Source organism: Trachemys scripta, chromosome 4 (genome assembly GCF_013100865.1).
Source record: "Trachemys scripta elegans isolate TJP31775 chromosome 4, CAS_Tse_1.0, whole genome shotgun sequence".
Classification (NCBI taxonomy): Eukaryota; Metazoa; Chordata; order Testudines; family Emydidae; genus Trachemys; species Trachemys scripta.
In genome coordinates, this window is record NC_048301.1 from 69,330,905 (window position 1) to 69,353,597 (window position 22,693).

Here is a 22,693-nt window from a genome sequence, read left to right on the forward strand (position 1 = left end):
TGCTTGGGTACAGACTGAGATACAGATACAGCATGGAGGCTGTGTGGGTTGCATTGTTGGATGGATCTCCTCCTGGCAACAGATAACTGTCAGGTGTCCATGCTGGTATTTTCAGATTTAACAGCTGCCTTCAATATCACTGAGTATGAGGTGGTGTCCACTCACCTGCAGACCCAAGTGAGAGTACGTGGGCCTATTTTGGGTGGCTTTATTCTTATCTTGCTTAATTTCTCAAAGGCTGGTAGTGGACAATTGCTCCCTCTGCTTGAGGGTATTCTAATTTGGGGTTCTGCAGAATTTTATTTTGTTTAATGTGGCTATATGGCTGTTGGAAGAGTTAGTGAGAAGACATGGATTGCTGGGCCTTCTGTGTGCTGATGATACTCAGCTCTGAAAACCAGTCATATCAGACCTAACCAGAAAAGTGAATTGCCTTACCCAATGTTTGGCTGATAGAGGAATGGGAGAGGTCTACCTGGCTGAAACTAGGTCTGTGTAAGACTGGGTTGTTGTTGGTTGGCTGGTGGAGGTGACCAGAAGATATGGTAAGGCTAGTATCTGCCCCATAGTTTGAGGGTTCATGTCCTGTTTTTGTTGTTCATGTCCATGATCTAAGAACTGGGCTAGACTACCAGCTGCTACTAGGTGATCAAGTAGTAGCAACAGCAAGGACAGCTTTTTTTATTTATATATGACCAGGATATTGCGAAGGTTTCTTTTTTATATCCACGTCTCTTCCTATGCTATACCATTGCAGCTGTGGTCAACAGAGGCTTGAGTTAGAACCCTCTTTTTATAAAAGAGAGAGAGTTTCTAGCAGGGTATTCTCATTAGGGGCTCATAAATTTGGAACCCACCTCCACCCTCAGTCTAAAACAGCCCAAATCTATTCTTAAGGGAATGCTGCAAAGCCCATCTATTCTGACTGGCTTTTGGGAAAGGGTAAGGAATTGTAAGCATAGCAAGGAGTGTGGGTTAACAGCGATTCGGTATTTATTAGTTATTGTTGGAGGGAGTTGTAAAAAATGTGTAAATGCATATTTAATTGTCAAAGTCACTTAGAGCAATGGAATAGGAGCTCTTTTAGTTATTTTTATGTATAAATCAAAATAAATACATAAAGTAACAATGATAAAGGAAGATGAAAAATAACCCCCATTGACAGTTCAATTCACCACTCTTACTTCAGTTTTATGATGGCATAGTGCCACTAATTTCAATGGATTTATGCCATTTTAAAACTAGAATAATTCAGGGGTAAATTAAACTTCTCTAAAAATTTTTAAGTTTTTCTGTAACATGAGTTATATAAAAAGTCCTTGATTGTTTGATTTGTGTAAGGGTTTTATTCCAATTCTTTTGGGATGACCTGCATAACTCACCCTTGGCTTTACCAATTGAGTAATATAGGGCATCCATAGCTCAGACCTTATAAAATCTTTGACGACACCATTCCACATTCCTTTTAGCTATGTTTGCAAAATACTTTACAGTCCTTGAGGATGAAAAACACTACATAACATTATATTAATTTATTATTATAATTATTATTATAAACTGAAGGAGTTTGTTGGCTGAGTTGTCATTATGAAGGCAAAGCTTTAACATTTGAATGGCATTTAAAAAAATATTTAAATCACAGCCAGCCAACAGCTGTTAATTTTGTCTCTTGCTTTATCTGCTGTACAAACCATGAACAGCTTCATTCTGGATAGATGGGGAAAGAAAAAGTATTTGGAAAGTACTTGAATTCTAAAATAAAAGGCAAAATAATATTTGTAAGTGGGCATATTAAGAACAGGATCAACATCATTCTTCAAGGCATAATATAGCCAATGAGAAGTGCAGGATAAAAACCCTGCTGACACCACTGCTTAATTGGGCAGGTACAGATTGGAGGTTTTGGACTTACTCTGAAAACACCAATTATTGGCCACTGCTAGAGTCAGGATAATGGATTTAATGTACTAATGATCTGATCTGGCATGGCAAATCATTTCATATGTTTGGCAGAAAATGCCATTCCTGGACATTTCCTTCACTGAGAAATTATGATCGGTGCTAAGATATTATGGTGAAGAAGAGCAGATAAGTAGCTTACACCTACAGGAGTTTTCCATGAGAAAGTCTCATCTCCAGGTAACAAAACTACTCACCTTCAGTTGGTGATCTGCACATTGAAGGTGATATTCTTGATTACACAACAGAAAAAAATCCAGCTTTACTGACACAAAAGAACAGTACATTGGTCATACTGATTCACAAATCATACTCTTTGTATTGCTCTTACTCTTATTGCTACTTACAACTTTGTATGTACTGGAGATAGAGCTGATGAGAATATTTTCTCTGTAAGGAAAATATGAAATTTATGAAGTTGTGCATCTAGCTAATTAAGCAGAGATACAAATTTCCCCTGGATAATTAGAAATCTCCACTTTCAGCAGATTGCTTCTGCACTAAGAAGCAGGAATGTGCTTTGTGTACATATTTCGGAAACTGCAGACACTGCACTTTGCTTAAAGAGTCAGTGTGCTGTTAAGTCTGTTTTAATATTCTCTGCTAACTGTGCCAATTTAACAAGCACATCACCAGTTCTGCTGTGCATTTTATTGTCCCTCCTCTCTCTCTTCTGTAGAGAGCATACATTCTGGTATGGAGATTGAGGATAGGCTTTGTAAACTGGCAGCAGCAACATGCAATACAAATCTAACAAGCTGATGCATGACATTGCAGTAGAAGTGCAACTTGATTTAATCAAATTGGAAAAGGCTCGGAGGATGGCATTTTTCCAGAAGGGGAATCCTTTCTACAATCACGGAAATCTTCCAGCCCTCCAGGTCAGTCTGTAGAAAGCATATATCAATAGTTATGACTACTGAGCTTTCTTTAAGCTGACCCAGAAAAGTACAAAGGAACTCAATAGCTTGAACCAGCAGCCTGACTGGAAAGTGATGCAAACATCAGCAAAACGTACACCACACTTGCAAAAGGTTTTATTTTATCTTGATGAATAAAACTGCACCAAAGAATTCTTCAATAAATAATTCAGTATCTAAAAGCACCACTTTAAAGTATCCCCAAATTTATAGTACAATTTTGTTTAACCTTCAGATAGAGACTGAAGTCTGCTAGACAGATCATTTTTGCTGATCCTGTTGTTTATTTCTAATGAGATTTTACTGTAACTTATTTTTTAAAGCAGGTAACCCCTTCTGTGACACAAACCATTATATCAGCAGTTTGAAACTCATGCAGTTAGATCATTCAGTTACGCTACTTAATCTGGAAAACAAGTAACAACACAGACAGCATGCAACATCACCTACCATTCTGCAACAGGATCAGTGGCATTTGCAAAACTGAACTGGAGCATTTAGCAGGGATTTAATTATCAAGGTGCTGTCATTCTACAACTTCAAGAGCTCGTTACAGATTTCCTGGACCATCTCCACAGAGTTCTCTTTTGTACTAGTCTCATTCACTCAAATGAAGCTCTCAATATCTGTTGGTTATTTCCTATTCTTTTTGTTAACATGTTGGCAGATTACAGTGATGCTATTACTGTTGGAAGACTAATGAAACCACTTAAGACATTCTTACTCCTTTATGCATCAGCCATGGCTTTATAAATCCATGTTTCAAACACTGAGGGGACTCTTTTGGAGAACTGTACCAGTAAAATTTGTACATTTACCACTTTGAATTTATTGTGATGGGTGCTTTACAAATTTATGAGAGAGAGAGAGAGAGAGAGAGAGACAGACAGGAGATTTGCATGCAAAATAGGTACTGTAGATGTATGCCTATGTATACGAAGGCAGAATTGGGTCATCTTTCTTGACCTCCAGCTACTGTACTTGAAAACAAGACAGTTACAGGTTGAAAGGATTAAATGTTTTTTTCATTAGATCTTAGATCATAGAAAGTAGAGCTGTAGGGCTTGGTACAGCCTGGGGGCCATGAGGAAGCTGGTTGCAGTGATGCTGGAGCTGGTTCTATGTCAACTTCAGCATAGATCAGAGGAGCTGGAGGGCTATTCTAAACTTCACCAGCTGGCTATGAGCCCCAATTTGGGGATAGCCAGAGTATAGTATACTCCAGCCACACCCCTTTTGCACCCCTCCTCACCTCCTGTACTGAGGATTGCAGGGGGTTGGGGAAGTTAAGAATTGGCTATGCCAGTCTACACCTCCTGGGAACTTCCCCATGCTAAGGGAATTCCCAGTTTGGGAGATGGCTTGTAAAAAGCTGTTAAGTCCTGTTAGGAATTCCCCAGGTCACCTTAAGACTTCCTTCCCATTGTATAATCACAGCAAACTCCCAATTTTGACTGAGAGAAATTAAGGAACATCTCCTTTCCATAAAGATAAGGATGGAAGTGTGTGCCGGAGGAAAACGTCAGTAAGGAAAAGGTTATTATTTTCATGGGGTCAAGTTCTGAAGAACTTATTTTTTACTCAGCTAAACTCTCATTGAGGTCAATGAAACTTTTTTCTGAGGAAGGGCTGAAAAAGGACTTGGCCTATGGTGATTAACCCTTATTTGTCTTCTCATGTTCGTTCAGTAGAGGTGGCAGATCACAAAATCATGGATGCAGCTGGGCATAAAGGCAAGATATGTCACCCATTTTAGGACTGTGCTGTCCCGGGTCAGAAGAATGTTTTTGCATATCAGTAATCTTCCAGATGTAGAATAATGACCAGATACCATATCTAGTTCGGCCAAAGAAAGAGCTACTCCCCTTGCAGAGTGTACTTTTTAATATAAAGGGGTTTGTTTTGGCTTTTATGTTTTCCTCAGAAACCTTCACCATTCTGATGGTGTATATAGAAGCATATGGAGGCCTTCAAAATAATTTCAGCTGATTAATTGAGTTTCAGAATTCTCCAGTGTGCTCTACAATGTTCTGACAGCATTCCATTCCTCTCACCTTCTTTGTTATTTCCTTTTTGCATGTGTTCAAAATGGTGCTTTCTGTCTAGGTCACTTTCAGGGTAAAGCCTGGAATAATGATACTAACTTAGGCTACTTAGATAAAAAGGGGTTGTGTATAAATTCTATCCTTTGTCAGATATCAGCTAAAAGGCTCAGACTTCACTAACTTCTACTACTGTCCTAACTGATGGTTACTGCTAATAGGAATACTATTTCCTACCTAGAGGGAAATTTTCCTTCATTCCTCCAGCCGTGGGCACAAGATGTCAGAGCTCTCAGAATGACATGCATGTTTCTGTGAGAGCTTCCTAATTCTTTTAAAACATTTTTCTACATTTCAATAGTAATTTGTTTTATTCCAGTATATTTATGAACTGTTTTGGCGGGTACCCGTTAGACTCACACAGAATGACAGAGAGCCAACAAAGTGGGAGACAAAGGAGGTGGTGATGATAAAGGTTTCTTTACTGTGGTGGCATCATCCTGTAGAAGTCATTATGCTGTTGATGCCTGGATTCAGATCTGGTTGCGTGTCATCAGCATTTTAGTTTTCTGCTTGTGTACTTCCATCCACTGGAGATTACCTGTGAACTGTCGTGATCTTCTTGGTGACATGGGAAACTCAGGGCAAAGGCTTTGACAGTAGCGACTGTCAGGTAGTGACACACCAACTTGTGAGTCTTAGCTTTGTAGCTTGCTCTCCCAGGGCAAGTTGAAAGTGTAAAGGGTTCAAGAATTATTGAGGGCAAACCAGCTTTGATTTTCCCTGGAAGGATGGATGCAAGGCTCTGACCTTTGCCTGGATAGGGGTAGTGGATAGTGGTCTGACCAGGGAGGTTGGGTGTTTGTGGTATCTCCAAAGGCCCGTCCTAGGCTGCAGGTCAGGTCCAGTGTGAGAATCCAGAGACAGCCTGACAGAATCTCATGGTTTCCATGTGAACCAGGAGATTAAATACTAAGTTATTCCTGGTCTTTGAACTGAAGCTGAGATCAGCAACCCTTGAGGATTCCAGCACAATACTTACCAGCAGGTGCCTTAGTTCTTTCAAAAAGTTAGCAGGGTTTTCACCTACGAGTCTTGAGACCATTAAGACTGTTAAGTTCTTTTTTGTCCTTTTCCTCACAAACAATATGGATGGATTCAAATGTTTTCATTTCTGAGGTGGAACATTTTCAGCTGTGGTTGGAAGGGAATGTTACTGCTGATTGATACTACATGAAGTAATAACACCAAAGAGGTTGCTGGCACTAAGAAAGATGACAGTGCACAGGTGGGTCTAAGACTAGACATGGTGCCAAAGTTGATGTTCTTCCAGAGCCCTCATGCAAGATGGGATAGATGCCATACATTCAGAGATGGCTGCAAGACAAAAATGGGGCTGATAATTTAATCAGTGCCAAGTTCTTCAAAACAACAGACAACGGCACAGAAGCCTCCTCATAGTCTAATACATGGCAACCGGACAGAGTTTCTTATAACTGTTTCTTACTTTATAATAATTTGTGTAAGGATTAAGATTTGAGTATGAATACAAAGATAGAGGGGCAAATTCATCCTTGGTGTGAGTGGGTGCAACTTCCATTGAAGTACATGGGAGATATATGGTTATGCCAGCAATGAATTTGGTCCTTAGAAACTGTCAGATCACAGAAGCTGGAATGATGAATTTGAGACCATTCACACTGGACCCAAAGCCTCAGTGTTAAGGGTTTCTCCTGTAAGAGAACATCAAAACACCTCTCCTGATTAACTTGAGTTCAAGGTGTTTAAAACAAAGAAAAAAACATACACACAAGGCTACACACTTCTCTTCAAGGCAAAAACTGATATGAAGCGTGTTGCTCATATACAGACATTTTGTATGAACAAAAAAGATATTTTTGAAACCTCTCCTTGTCAGCAGCCATTTCTTAAATAGACGTTTACATATGAGGAGAAGTCATAGGAAAAGTTACAGGGTTTTTTTTGTACATAACATAACATTATACAAGTAAGCTTAATAATTACAGTTTACTAAAAATAAGTAGTGAAAAGGGGGCGAAAGAGAAACTAGATTTTGCCTAAGGCCAGCTGTTCAGAGTTTCACTGATAGGCATCAAATCAATGTAGGGAGTTGGAGATGCTTTATAATTCCTAGGCGACATTATCTTGTGTGGCAAGATCTGCATAAAGAAGAGTGTGTATGTAGTAGGGGAGAAATTAGGAGGGCCTGTCTCATGGCCCTCCTTAGAAGCTAACTGTTTATAAGGGTTCTATAGGCTGGTGGACCTGATAAAATAATCGGCCACACCCAGTTCAGTTTATATTTCTTACCTCGGGGCTCTGTTTATTCTTTAACTTGGGAAAACTGAACAATAACAAAAAGCAACAGTCCTGTTCTTAACTGAGATGGTGAGGCCTGCTGGCCTGTGATAGCTTAATGGGCTGGACCTTCCCCATGGTGGGTGTTTAGGGCTTGCCTGCCTTCTTGCAGCCTTCTGCTGCAGCCACAAGAGAGTGTACACCCAGCCCTCTCCTGGTTCCATGCAGCCTCATGTAGCTGAGGCCTTTCTTTATATTCCCTATCTGGGAATCATCAAACCTAATCATTAGATGTTGTCCAGCTCCATCAAATGAATCCCAGCAACTGCCTGTTGGGCTCCTCTATAGAACAGGATTGGCTGCTCCCTGGGCTCCCTGGCTTCCCTTAAAGGGGAAGACCATGCTGCTACAGTTTTGAGATATGCACAACATAGTGAGAGATTCTGATAGGATTGATCTGTTCAGGTAATTTTATGAGGAGAACCTAGAGCTATGATAATCTTGCTTAGCAAGTGCAGATACAAGAATAGTGGGTTGTTGAATTCATCCACATCATCTAAAGGCTAAGGATATTATTCTTGAGCCAATTATGAGTGCAGAGAAGATGTGTCTTTTCTGTGAGATTTTTCATATGATGTGCAGATACCTTGTAATCAGAAGGAATGGCTACTAACTAATTAAGGGCCCAGCCCTGCAGTCTTTACTTATAAAAGTGGTCCCCTTAACTTTCATGAGGCTACTCACAATTAATAGTTTCAGGCCTGGAGTTTTAGTGCTTTTCATGAGTTTTCTAATTATTTCTGATTTCTTGGCTCTATAAGTAGAATTTAAAATTATGCTAAAGGTTCTCTTTTGTTAACAGAAGCTATGATAGGTTGCTCTTGCCATCTTTTATCACCGTCTACTGTAAACCCCGTATATGACAAGAATATAATCATCATTCACCTTGCATTACACCTCTACCCCGATATAACGCTGTCCTCGGGAGCCAAAAAATCGTACCGCGTTATAGGTGAAACCGCGTTATATCGAACTTGTTTTGATCCACGGAAGTGCGCTTTACCACATTATATCTGAATTCATGTTATATCAGGTCGTGTTATATCGGGGTAGAGGTGTATTTCCTAATCCAGACTCCAAATAAGATCCAATATATGACAGTATATGTATTTCAGGGCAGAAACTACCCTGGATAGTTCCATGGACTCCATGAGATCTAAAGTCGACCTACTGGAGTAATTATCAGCATGGGCATGATAATGAGTGGCATGATATGGATGTGATTATGACTAAAGAGTTGTAATAATGACTTCAGTGAAGTAGCACCCTTCTGGAATGCCTCCATACCACATCATTTATTCCTAACTTGCACTATCTTTAAAAGGTAAACTCCTGAAGGATAAAGTTGTTTCCTGGTATGGGTGAATAATATCAGCATTCTCAGTACTAGCAGAATGTGAAACAGTTGCAATACCATTAACTTTATCAAAGTCTTGGGTGCCATATGGACCAGTGCACTGGTGCATAAACATTCAATTTGGTGCTAGCAGTCCTCAGCACCAGCGTGGCAGCAGTATCTAACTTCTTAACCAGCGAGGATAAAATGCTATTTAGTATAACAATAACTGGTATTTTCCATGCTCAAAGTTTTGCACAAATAGCCTCTAGTTTTCCCTGCCTGTGCTGGCATGCATGTGCCTGAACGTTTCAAGTGTTTTTAAAAATGGTGCTCACCAATCTGGTAGGCCTGTCTCCGCTGTGTTCTGGAAGCTCTGTGTCCCTTCTTCTTTAAAAGCATCTGGCTTCCTGAGGGTAAAGGAAGCAGAAGGGGAGTAAAGAGCCTGGGAAGAGGAGAGGCTCCTGGGGAGAAAGGAATGGTCTAGGCCCAGCCACATTCCCCTGAGTGGCTCAGAATGTTCAAAGGGCTGCTCACATGGATGAAATGTGAAGAAGCCATGGAAGCATTTGAGGACTTTGAGCATGCCCATCTGCTAGCAACAGTGCTGCTGAGCATAATGAGCATGTTTTGTTTTCTTCCAGAGTCTAGGAAGAAACATCTTCACTCTTGACTTCAAGAGAAATCAAAATGAAGGGTGCTAAGCACACACATTTTTGTGAAGGACCTCAGAAAATGGACAATCTTTGGAGAAGGCCTCCAACTAAATAGTTAACTCTCACATGCCTAGTGGAGGCATACAAAGGTAAAATAAGAGGAAGGGGAAAGCAAACTTTGGGTCAGACCTAAAGTTTTGTAGTTTGTGCACTGAATTGCCATGCAGGAAACCTAACTTGTTCCTCAGGAAATGGGTTCAAAGGCATGTAAATGTCATGTTCTTGATTGCAAAGAAGAAAGGTGCAGTATCCATCCTGCTTCTCTACCTTAGTGATTGATTACAGCACCACTTCATTCTCATAGGAGTCTGTCTAATCTCCTCTACTCAACTATCGGATACAACTGCTGTTATGAGGGAGAAGGACTAATAGAGACAAAAGTATCCAGAATGAAAGGTAGCTGGTTTTAGGACCCAATTTGAACCAGCTGATGTCTTACTTTAAATTGCTACCTTATGGAGGTAGTGTTCCTATTACCATGTACCTGGTCAAGTCAATTTGGCTGGGAAACCCGTTTTCAGATGCTTGGGACCCTCTGTGCTACAAATATAAAACAAACCAAAGTCCATTTTTTACTCTGTGGTATCAGATGACAGATGAGTACATTTCATTTCCCTCACAAAGAAAAGTACTTTTAATCTCTCTCTCTCTCCCCTTCTTCTTTTTTAAGACAATTAACTTGATAATGAAATCTTTAAAATGCATCTTCTGGAATATTAAAATAAGATGTTTGAAACCAAAATGGACACAGCAACCATAAGAAATTGTTTTGCAACCCTTGAACAACAAGAAGTTTAATACTTTTCAGGGGCCAAGGGATGCTGCAAAAGAATATGGCAGATATAATCCATCTTCTCAAAGATTTTTTTTCAGGTATATTGACTTAATGATATGTAGCTTGTCCTCATTAGCCATTCCAGCAAAGATTTCTGTTATATATGATCAGATACTTGCTAAACAATGTTAGCATGCATGAAAAAAATCCTGAAACTAAGCTGTTCTGAAAAACTAGTAGTCTATACATCTAGACTTCAGTTTCTCTTCGACAGCCATCTTTGAAGAAGGCTTTAGTCTTAGTGTTTTATTTCTTATTCCATTGCTTTTGTCAGAGAGCAACCTGTACTTTCATTTCTAGATGTAGGCTCAATGCAGCTCAGGAGGTGGGGGAGAAATGCTGTAATAAGCCACCTTCAAAGTTCCCACCTGATCCTGGTCACTGCTCCAGTCTCCAGCATTAAGGAGAGCAGCGTCAAGAACCAAATTAATTTTTTTTCACTGGGGTTGCTAAATTGTCTATAGAATATTCTGTTCGCAGTGTTGTTGTAGCTGTGTTGGTCCCAGGATATGCTGTAGCTATCTTGGTCTCAAAGCAACCATTCTATACCTGATCTTTTAATACTTGTTCTTAAGGGAAACCTGCACAACCCCTCAAAAGGTGAACCTGGAAACTTAAATTCGTAACTGTGCTAAACACCAAAAATCATGGACTTAACAGGGACATTGGTTTTATGGATCATTACAATTTGAGAACCACAAAATTGGTTATAAGGGAATCCAAAGCATCTTTTCATAGGCCAAGAAGTTTTAAATTAATTTGAAACAGAGCATTTAAAAAAAAACAAAGTCTAATTTCCAGTATTCTATCCTTCTAAATAATTGCCATATTATTCATCAATCGTTAACCCTCTCAGTGCTGATCTTCTGAACCTGGTGTACTACTATCTATTATCCATTAACGTATGATTGAAATCAATGGAATGTTAGTACATATAGATACTATGCTTCTGCTGCATTATGGAATATTCTGCCTGGTAGATACAGAAGCAGTCAAATGGGTAAGGAAAGAAGTTATTTGCTGTTAAAATATCCTAAAGTCATCATTTAAAAAAAAAATTAACTTGCAACATTGCTTTAATGTAATAACATTTTTCAACTAGAAGCAATTAAAGGGCTTTGTGTTACTGTCCTCAAAAACAATTTAATACAATGACTGTAATTATGCTACACTATTTAAATAGGTCAAGATTAGAAACGCTTGACAGAGGTGTTTGGAAACTGATATTTACAGTCTCAGGAAAAAGGAAAGAGCGAGAAAGGGAAAAAAAAGAGGAATGTTACTCTGCGTTTAGCCCTATCAGCTTTCACCTCATAATCTAAATATGACTGCTTTTTGAATGCAATAGCTGATCCTTGCATAATAGCTACTAGAAGGAAAGAATGTTACTGATTCTCGGATCCTAGAATTAATTTGCAGGGCTGACAGTTAGAAAAACAGCTTTATATTGTAAACAGAACAAATCTGATCTGGAGTCATTGAGAGAGAAAAAACACTGAACCTCACCATAACATTTTTGCAGTCACTTTTTGTTAAGGACAAGGCTGAGGGCAGGGAGGCTAGCCTAGTGGTTGGAGGAGAAGTCACCAAGCTGAGTGGTCAGCACCTGAATCAGGAGCCAAGTTATCAAGCCCAGGGAATGAGCAACGGCTGAGAGCCAGGAATCAGGAACCGAGTGACAGAGCTGAGGTCAGAAGCCAAATACCAAGTCCAGGGAGCAAGCCAGAGGCAAGAACCAGGAATCAGGAGTCAAAGGTCAGAGCCAGACTATCAGCCAGAGCAGGGACAGGAGTAGAGACCGGGAGCCAGGGGAGGAAACCAGGACTGCAAGCCAGGAACAAGGAGCATGGGACAGAAGCAAGGAAGGCACTGACAGCAGGATCAGAAACACAGTTGCAGGCATGGAATACTGTTGAACAGCCAGAGACCCAGACCTGCTGCAGTATTTGAGAAAGTGCCTGCTAGAGTCTTCAGGCAATCAGAAGTCCAGATTCATTAGCTGAATCAGCTAAGGGCAATGAGCTGGGTCTGGGTTCAGCTGTGGGTCCCTGACACTTTTCATGGGAGAACTTCACTTTCAGTTTTTTGAAGTTGTGAGACAGTATGCTCTGGAGTGTAGGAGTGGAAGTCAAGAAGTCTTGAGTTCTAGTCATGAGACTGTCCCTGACTTTGTTGAGTGAGGAAAAGAGGCTTGTTCAATGCAAAGTTCTACATCTGTGAAATAGGGATAATATTTACCTATCTCACAGGTTTTAGTCAATATCAATACAGGGCTTTGAAGATGTAAGAGCCATAGATAAATTAAGCAATTATTATTATTTTATAGGGGAATTGTAACCACTGAAAATCAGAGATCTTGGATTTCTCTAGAACTCCCTGAAACATAAACTTTAAGTTATATGAGTGTTATTCTTTTCCTTTTATTTAGTAACTGCTGCAGAATCCTTTTCCCTCCTGCCACTGGGAATTCATCTAATATGATTTTATTAGCTCAGAAGAAAGTAGAGAACGCACCACAGTCAGGTCCTTAGATTACTTCTGCCAGAGAGGGAGTGGGTGTTATTTTGTTTTATGTAGTAATTTCACAATCTTGGACATGAGAAATACTACACTAAAACTAGAAAACCGTGTTATGCTAATTTGTTTTTTTTTTTTACTTGAACTATCAGTACCCGTTTCAGTGCAGGCTAATAGAGCTTCTGGTAATTTCTCAGCAGGCTGCTTTTTCATATTTCTTCTCTACTCCTTTTTGCCAGGTTTTTCAAATTAACCTTTTCTTCTCTACAAGAAGGAAAATATAATCTCAAGTAATCTTTTCTACATCAGATGGTTTTGCACCTTCATTCTTGTGAGGAAAACCTTTTAACTGTCCCCTCAAATTCCTACTTAACTACTTTGTTCCATCTAATGGACACCATACATAAAAATTTCAAAACTGCCTAAATGATTTAGGAGTTTGTCTCATTTTCAAAAGTGAAAGTCAATGGAACTTAGGTTTCTAAGTCCCTAAGTCACTTTTGAAAATGGGACTTAGGCTCCTAAGTAATTTGGTGGCTTATGAAAGTTTTACGCCATGCCTCAAAAGCAGATTGGAGTTGTGTTTTTTTTCCCCATCATGGAGGTGTAACAGCTAAAATTATAAAGATTCATGGTACCATCAAATATAACAAGAGTGGTACCTTCCTCACTATTTACTTGCTGTTTGATGCTGTGCTGTGCTCTTCAGAAACAGTTTTCCGAAATGCTAATTCAGGGAGAAATTCATGCCTGTGTGAGGACCATCAAAATGACTGGTCCTCTTTATAGGTGAAAATTTCACCCTCAGTGAGTGCCACATTGGATAGTTTGTTACCTGCTATAGAAGATAACCTGTTGCACAGGAATCTCAGTTTTAGAAGCTCTTTTATTTCTGACCTTTAGATGTTGCTCTGTGCTTTCAGGTTCAAGTACACACATTAAAACAAGATGGGTTGTCACATAAACAGAGAGGAAGGGATGACATCAGAGTGACATTTGCAATAAAGTTTGGACTAATGATCATGAAAAAGTTGTGATATGTACAAAACATTTACGCTTGGAAAGGAAAATGTTCTGGTTGACAGGGCTTAATGGAAGAGGGAGCCTCCATGTTTCATAGAATCATAAAATGTAGAGTTGGAAGATACCTCAAAAGATTGTCTAGTCCAGCCCCTTGCACTGAGACAGGACCAAGTATACCTCCTAGACCATCCCTTACAGGTTTTGCTGTAGCCTATTGTTGAAAACCTCCAATGACAGGGATTTCACAAATTCCCGTAGAAGCCTATTCCAGCACTATTTTTATAGTTAGAAAGATTTTCCTAATATCCAATGTAAAATCTCCCTTGCTGCAGATTAAAGTGATTATTTCTTGTCTATCTTCAATGGACATGGAGAACAACTGATCACCATCCTCTTTGTAACAGCCTTGAACCCTCAACTTTTTTCAAATAATTACTGGGTTTGGATATCCCTGGATGCTTTAACTTATGACTGAAATCTATAAAAACAATGTTGTTTGAGCAGATCTAGAAGTGAAGACACTTCTGTAGAAACTAACAACTCAGCACTTGAATTCCTGCCTCTCCACTAGGTCTAACAGATGGTAGTAGCCTTTGTTTAATCATACTCATAAATATCATACTATTTGGAATACATATTTAATTTTGTCTTATGTGGACATCAGACTAATATTTAGTGCAGACAAGATCCTACAGTTCTGCTGCCACATTCTGTATGTATGCTTAACAACAGGGTGATATATATTCCAAAGTGACAGGTGCCTTAAAATGTCACACACACCCCTGAGTGATCTTCATGGTCTGTGAATTAAAATTTTGGTAATTACATGCATCAGACACAGCTACAAAAGGTTTAGACCTCCTGGATGGCAAGCGTAACATTCAGGTAGACTAAAATCCTGGTATGAGTCAGGCCTTGGTATTCTTTTCAAAGCTTTTCGTTCTGGGGATATCATTAAGTGATGCTGTCATAATAGCAATGATGATTTTTAAGATTTAGATGTCCCTTGGGAGCTTTATGTCAAAGAATGTGTCATTACAGAACTATATCATCAGTGTGGAAATAATTACTTCTGACACACAAAAAACCTATATGTTGATTCTTCACACAAAGTAAAAGAAAGACAGGCTGCCTCTGAATTTATGACTATTCTGATAATAAATGTGTGCAATATTTTTTAGCAATTCAACAAGATGCATTTAATGTAAAGTTTATGAAGTGTCTGATGAAATTCTGTAGCAATTCCCTCTCTATCTATTATGAATCTTCATGATTGCAGGATAAAAATACAGATGAAAGCAATTAACATTACACAGCTGCTACAGTGTAAAATGATCAGGGGAAACAACAGTTAGGGAAAGAACCAATAGAAGGGGCAAATTTACTCATGTAACCAGAAGGTAAACAAGAGAGGTAAACAACAGGAAAGGAAATTAAACTCACCAGGCACAGAGGCTAAGATTCAGAGGTCCATCAGTAAACTATTTTAAAGGGGCTCCCTCAGAAGAACTTCTAAAAATGGAGCGTGGTTATGTTAAAAAAAACCCTTTGCAACACTGGCCTAATTTATTGCACATTTCTCCAGAGCTAAGCTGTACAACTTTTACAGAAAGTAAATACAAGAAAGGCCATGAACAAAACTTTTAAAAGCAGCAAACACACACAAAAATTCCATGATAAATAATTAATGGAGATCAGCTACTCAAAACAAAGATGCACATATTTTTAATAATAGTTTTCCACAGAATCAGATGACAATTTCATAGATTATGAGCAAATTAAATGCAACTATAAGCCTGTTTGGACCCTGTTCATGCAGAATAAAATAGTCAAAAGTAATATTTGTATATCACCTTCAGCATGAAGGTCACCCTTAGACTATATTAGCAAGAAGTGGATCTGGGAAACCAGAGGGCTGGAGATGTAGGAAACCAGGTCAAGAACAAAAGATAAAGAATTCTAGGCTTCTGGCTTTGTTGCTGTGTGCTCTGTGTTTGGGCTTGTCTTGCAGGAATTTCTTTTCATTCTGCCTCACCTCTTAGAATAACTTTTGAAATGTCTGCTCCTCAAACAATATGGTTTCATATATTGGGAGGGAGGCTTAGCTTTTAGCCTAGGTTCAGCCCCACTTCATTCTCCAGGCTGGTTCTTCTTCTCTTGTATTCCAGACCTCCTGGACTTTCACTGCAGATAGATGTGTTTTGTGAATTGATATTTTGATTTTTTGCATACCAAGCCTTATAAGTAGGCCAAGAGAATGGACACAAACAATGGAGAGAAGCTCAGAAATTGTTTTAACAACATTGAAATAAATAATGAAAATAAATAAAATGTAGGTATAGATTTGAAGTCAAAAGATAGAGTAAGTGGCAAAGTACTTAGTGTGGCTTTATGTCCAATTTTGAGTGGACCATTGAAAACTGCACAAGTGATAAGAATGATTTTAAAGTGCACCTAAGTGCTCTGCAGTGACCATCATGATGTTCAAGCATCTCCTGATCCTTTCAAATATTTGACTGGAATGTGCATACATGCACCGTATAGTATTGGGCTATGGAGAAGCTGCCAACAGGAATATCCTTAACCTGGATGAGCTATTTTGTTAAATTAACACCTGTGAATGGTTCATAAAATTGAGATAAAAGAGAAAAATACTTACCTGAAAAACCGTTTCTCTGCAGATATCATTCCAAAAGGATTCTCACTCTTGATTTTTAGCTTAGTATGAGGTTGGTAGAACTTCTACAGTCCTTAAAGAATTCTGATCGTGGAGAGCACCATTAACAAGTTATATTAGGATCTGTGCCCCCTGCTGCATGTTACGTGCCAAACCCTGCAGTATATAAATATTGTCCTCTAAACCTTCCAATCAGTTCCTTCAATTGCATAGAAAGTGAAGCTCCCGTGATGATAAGGTAATTCAAAAATTATTCAAGTTAAAAAAGTATGCCCCAGAAAAAGGAAAAAAAAAAAACAATTAGGTGTAAGCAGGGAAAACACTTAAAGAATATAATTCCCAAAATGTGAAGGGAGAATTGTGTCACAATAATCTCTTAAAAGAAGCAGATGGAATTTCCTCTCTATAAAGATATCTCCCAGTATTTTTATATATATATAAAAACCGTAGACTTTAGCTATGAGGGAACCGAGGCTTTAACTAGATCAAATAAACACATTAGAGGTGTATTTGCCTTGTATACATTAAGCTATTAACATGTGTTAGCTAACTCATCAAAATCCTGCTCTAAACAAGGCCTCTGAGACAGACAGTAGTCACAATCTTGCCTAGGACCAAATGTGCCTTGACGTGGCCTTCCAGGGTTAAGTCAGAGCAGGTCATTACAAAAGGAAACACACTCAAATACCCATGTAGACACTGTTTTCTTGGTAACAGCACTGCATCATGAATTAGCATAAAATGTTTTAAAAAAACCCAATTGGGTAGTTTTCTAAAGTAAATTGTTTGACCCTAGTAGAAACCCAAGGCCATTTTGACAAATATACAGAAAAAGCCTCCCAAGGATGGGCATTTGGTGTGGAAATAATGTTATAAGGACAATAGGCTCATTTAAGTGGAATAAAGTTATTTGGTAAGGAATCTCAGATGAGTCCACAGCATCAAATAATAAAAATAAAGTTCAGTAGTCATTCTCTAGATCTGGAAGCTCAGTAATTCTTTAGGCTGTACTAACTGCGTCCAGGGCTGATCAGAGTGGAGAAAAGGGAGAACAATTGTACTGGGGCCCTGCACTCTAGGTCCCTCTCAAAATGTCTGTAAGTAGGTTGAAATGGAAGGAGGTAGGGATCCACCAAACATGATGTACCGGGGCCCCAAATTTCTCTTGACTGCCTCCAGAAAAATGACTTTCAAAGTATCAAACTCAGTGGTTGAAACAGATCTTCATCAGTGTAGTCAGGATCATATTATTATCCCAAGACGCAAGGAGCTTTTTAATGTGTCAAGCCCCTCATGAACTTGATAGTAAGGGGCTGCAGAGACACTTGTTTACCTGTGACTGAGAGGCCTAAAAAGCGGTGAGACATATCTGGATGGAGTTTACTTTGTTTTAAGCTAGGTTCTGACAAACAACTTTTGTGCTTGAAAAGTAAAGAGGTTCCCCAGGGACAAATTATATCACATTGCAAATCTTTTTTTCTATTCAGAATCGTAGGTCCTTGCAAAAGGTTTCCATGATGGCAGGAGGACATGAATCACCTGCTTGGACACAATGTGTATATGAAGCTCTACCCTGTCAGGACAAGGGCTTCCTGATTGGGATTGAATGAGGCGCAATGGTTTTGCATGATGATCTGAGGTCAGAATCTCAGTTTGATGGAATCCCCTTTAGCCAATAGCAAAAGATTTTAGAATCAGACCTGTTTGGGAGAGTATGGGGCTAAAAGGAAAATTAAGCGTTTCTCTCTTCTTAGGTTTGCCAGAACTGGTGCTACCAGAGGGACTGATGGGAAGGTGTTCAGGAGCTTCATTATCAGAGGATGGAATCCACTGCTAATGCAGTTTCTTTTTGGTGCCATGATGAGAACACTGGCGGTTTCTTGTTCAAGTGGGTGGCACCTCCAATATCCCTAGTTGGAGGAAGAGCTGATCTGCCACTTCCTGATCCAGAGACCGCTCAGGAGGATCTGTTACAGACTAACTCAGCCTGTGTGTCATTTTCTTCCGTCAGGTACGGAATGTGTGATCTGGTGCCTTCTGGCTTGGTTATGTAAAGTATGGTGATGCGATTGTCCATTTGAACAAGTGCCACCTTCTGGGATATTAGGTTTCTGATCTACATGATCCCACTTATGTCCAAATCATTTATGTGCAGTTGTTTTTGTAGAGATCAGCTTACCTGCTTGTAGAGTCCCTTTGTGTTAGCTCCCCATCTCAGGCTGGAAGCACTGATGGTCACTGTGATTTGAACAGGAGGGTTTTGGAAGCCCATTCCTGTTTGAAAACTGCCCTGGATTTCCACCAGGCCAGACAGGTCCACAGGAGATCCATTATCTGGATTTACCTGGATGCAATGTGAAAGTCTTTGTGAGGCTTGCTTCCACTGGGATCTCAAGATCCACTGTGGTTACTGCATATGGAGTTGTCCTATGAATACAGCTGTGTTTTCTACAAACAATATTCATATAGTATGTTTCAAACTGTGACCTGCTGACTCATCCATATCTTTTCTGCCAGATTGGTGATATCCTGGATCCTGTGTTGGGACAGGGAGGTTTTGAGTTGAGTTGTTTCTAGCAGGGTTTCTAGGTGCCAGTTGTCTGCTGGGGACAAGTTGGGGCTTTGGGTAGTTTATCGTGAACCCTACTAACTCCAAAGCAGTGGTGATAGCTATTAATCTTTTGATACACCAGAGAATGGTGTCCTTCATCAGCCAATCATCCAAGTTGGGGAACACATTAATTCCCATCCTGTGCGGTTAGGCCATGACAACTGCCAAAAACCAGCCCATACTGGTCTAAAAGGCAATACATAAAATAGGTTATGCTGTTTCCTTCAAGAAATATGAGGTACTTCTGTTGCTTGGGAAATATTTCTGTGCGCAGGTCAAGGTCCTAAGTACACTGCTGTTCATGCTCCCATAGAAGAGGCTTCGGGGCTCGCAGGGTGACCATTTCTCTTTGACTATATAGCTATTCAGTTCCTTGAAATTCAAGTTAAGCTAAAGTCCCCAGATTTGACTATCAAGAAGCACTTGAAATAAAACCCCTTATTCTTATCACCTCATGGTGAAAATCTGAAGGCTTTCTCTTCCAGGACAGATTGGATTTCCTGCATCATCTTTTCCTGATATAAAGGAGCCAAAGAGCATTTTAAGATGGGGTTGGGGGTGGGAAAATTTGATCTTGTAGCCCCAAAGAACAATGCTCATGGCCTATGTGTCAGAAGTGACCAGGGCCATCATGGGTAAAAGGTTCCAGGTCAACCTCTGACAAATAGGTCCTGGCAGACTACTGGTAATTATAGGTTAACTAAATGCTCCAGAATCCTTCAAAAACCCTTTGGGTTTTGATGCTTGCTGAAAGAGGCTGCTGAAGCGCAAGTGTCCTGTGCAGGGGAAACTGAGCATCCTTGAAGCCATATGTTAATCTGAGACCTGGGTTTTAAAGTGGAGACTTTCCGTTTCCTCCCTTGAACAAGGGACCGAACAGAGAAAACACAGGTCCAAGAGAACCCAATACAGCCATTGTTTCCTTTGTCTTCTGCAGTGAGGTTCCATTTGATCCCCAAAATAAATTCTCTCTAGTGTATTGTAGATCCTTTGGCTCTCTCTGGACCTTTTTCTGGAATTCAGAGGTCAGCAGCAAAGCAAACTTGTGGGCATCCACCTCTAGGCAGTGAAATCATATCACTCACATCAAAAGCTGCCCAAGCTAAATCTACACCTTTCTGGATTAGATTACAGGAAGGATTAAGAGAAATGACCAGAGTAAAGGCTTTCTTTGATAGTTTCATCTGACTGTTGGCTATGAAGCCTTGGCAGTACATGATCTGAAGGGTTGTAACCATAGACTGGTAAACATTTATTCTGAATGAATCCAAAGGCACAGCATTGGATTCCAGGGCGCAGTACTGTAATTCAACTAAAAATCATCCATCTTGGATTTATGTTGGAAAAACTAGGGAAAGGTAGTATCATCCCATGAAGAGTTACCTTCTTGGTGCTCCTCCATACAGAATATGTATTTGGCATCAGATGAATCCTCCCATGCATTTGATTTCAGACAGCTCTTTACTGAAATCTCCAGATTCTCTAACAACCCCCTCCCACATACATATTCATGTCCAGAGACTGGGCTGATGATTCCAGAGACTTAGTATATACTCAGCCACCATGATCAGTCATAAACTTCTATGAGGCTGCCACAAAGTGCTGTGTACCAGCTGAGCATTCCTCTTGCCCTGTATCAGCAGGTGTAGGATCTCTTGGCACAGCTGGACCTTTTTTTGTATTGAGGCACAAGCTTGCATCCTGAGAATTGGTGCTGACACGGAAGCTCTGGATTTCACATTGACACATCTAGAACCTTTTGCACCAAAGGCTGCGAACATTTCTGCTAGAGCTCTCGAAAGCAGAACTCCCCTAGTTAGAACCAAGGAGAAATTATTGTCAGATGAATAAAAGGACTTGATCACAGAAGTGTAACAGCAGTCAAAACAGAGAGCTCACTGGAGGACAGGACTGAAAAACTTTCTGCATACTAGGATGCATTTCTGGAATTCTGTTTTAGCAATATCCCACAGTCAAGAGTGGGGCCTTGTCCATAAGATAGTGATTCAAGAAATCTGACAAAAAGTTAACCTCTAAATTAATCTCAATATGGAAAATAAACTGTGTGACAGACACCTTCTTAAAGATCAGGAACTGGAATTTCTGTAGCATATATTCCCCAGATGCAGGTTCTTGCCTTATTAAATACAGTGTGCTTATATCCATGATGAGGCTGCATGAATAGATACCAAAACACTTCACCATTCAAGTGCTGGTTTTGTTATCCTGTCCCAGTTTATACTCAGCCCAAACTGGAGGGAGTAGAGGCAATGCTAGAATTGTACAACAAGAGGAAGATTAAACAAGACAAACATCTCTCATTAAAAACATCCTTATCAGACTATTCCTCTTACTACTAGGATGGGGCTTGTTAAACTCTATACTGGGAAGAAAAATAAAAATACTCCTCCTCCAAAATGAGCACCCTCACAATGCTGTAGCACTTGAAGTGAGCTGCATAGTGAATGTAGCTTGTGCCATGTTTTCTTTCCCCACTGCTGCGTTAAACTGCAACACGTGAACATGAAGTGACAACAGATGGAAATCTTTATTAACACGTGGTACTTACTTATCTCCCACAATTCCCAAGTTGATTGTTGGGTAGCCGTGTTCTTGAATTGTAGCTAGGAGAGTTGAACGGTTACTGTCTCGGATCTTTCCTGGTAAGAGGTCATCCTCAGGATTCAACAACTATAAAACAGAGCCACATTACCAGTCAGTCTCCTCAGAGTGTTATGTGCCTTTGCTCATGGGAAACTTCTTGCTTTTGAAGTGGGATATGGTTCCTGCTGACAGACACCTATGACAAGTCAATCAGAGTGTGTCTGTAAATAGGTTCTGTGAATTCAGACTATGCAGCAATTTAAGCCAAAAAGATATGTGGCTGAGACTCTGGCAAAGCAAAATAATAAGTTTTTCTAGGATTCTCTCTCTTAAATTGTTTCAGTGCATCCATGTCTGCAAACCCTCTTTTCATGGGGTATCAGGCTTCCAATCCCACGCAGTATAAATCAAATCACAAACTCTAAATTTGTAACTATTTCCAGGTTGATGGACAGATCTGCTTGTTCTTATCTTACTGAAACTTTAAGGATCTGTGTTGATGCTGCAGTGACCAAGAATAATAAAGTCTAGTGTCTACTCACTTTGAAAGACACATTTTAAATGTGGAAACATACAGTAGCCTAACAGATGAAAACATAAGCACAGCTTCAAATGCCAACCATGTAATTCATAACATAATCTATTTTAGATGAAAAATGGTGTTATTTTTAAGGGATAGAAAGCTGGCAGTGATGATAATGATCTTATATTTACATAGCATCTTTCATCTTGAAGGATGCCAAAGTATCTAGCAAACATACAGACATGTTTTACAGTAGGAATCCTTTCACCCATGTCTGAAACACCTCGGCCTTTGGGATGGACCGTAGTGCTGATTAACAGCGTCCGGCAACACAGCTGTTGAGGACAGGAGGTGAAGGAGAATGCTATATTAATTGAAATTACAGTGAGGATGTTAGGTAGTAAGAATATAATAACTCAGGTTCGACCTTGGCTAGGTCACAACACTGTGACTAGCACCCCGTTCTTTGTGAAAAGTTCCACAGGATGTTTAATGAACACAAGCAGGCAGGATCTAGGTTTAAAATGTTATATAAAAGATGCTCACAGGAA

The 22,693-nt window shown here is 39.7% G+C and overlaps 1 protein-coding gene across 16 annotated transcripts in view; it reads right to left on the reverse strand.

The window, feature by feature from the left end:
- GPHN (gephyrin) overlaps positions 1–22,693 on the reverse strand; it is a 539,113-nt gene that overhangs the window by 25,517 nt on the left and 490,903 nt on the right. For 8 of the 16 annotated variants that reach the window (XM_034769381.1, XM_034769377.1, XM_034769383.1 and 5 more), the window contains 2 exons: positions 21,585–21,706; positions 8,975–9,046 (listed from right to left, as the gene is read on the reverse strand). In XM_034769381.1, coding sequence (XP_034625272.1) covers positions 8,975–9,046; positions 21,585–21,706 — 194 coding nt within the window. The remainder of the gene's footprint in view (positions 1–8,974; positions 9,047–21,584; positions 21,707–22,693) is intronic. The other 8 variants (XM_034769379.1, XM_034769385.1, XM_034769387.1 and 5 more) reach the window with 1 other exon arrangement.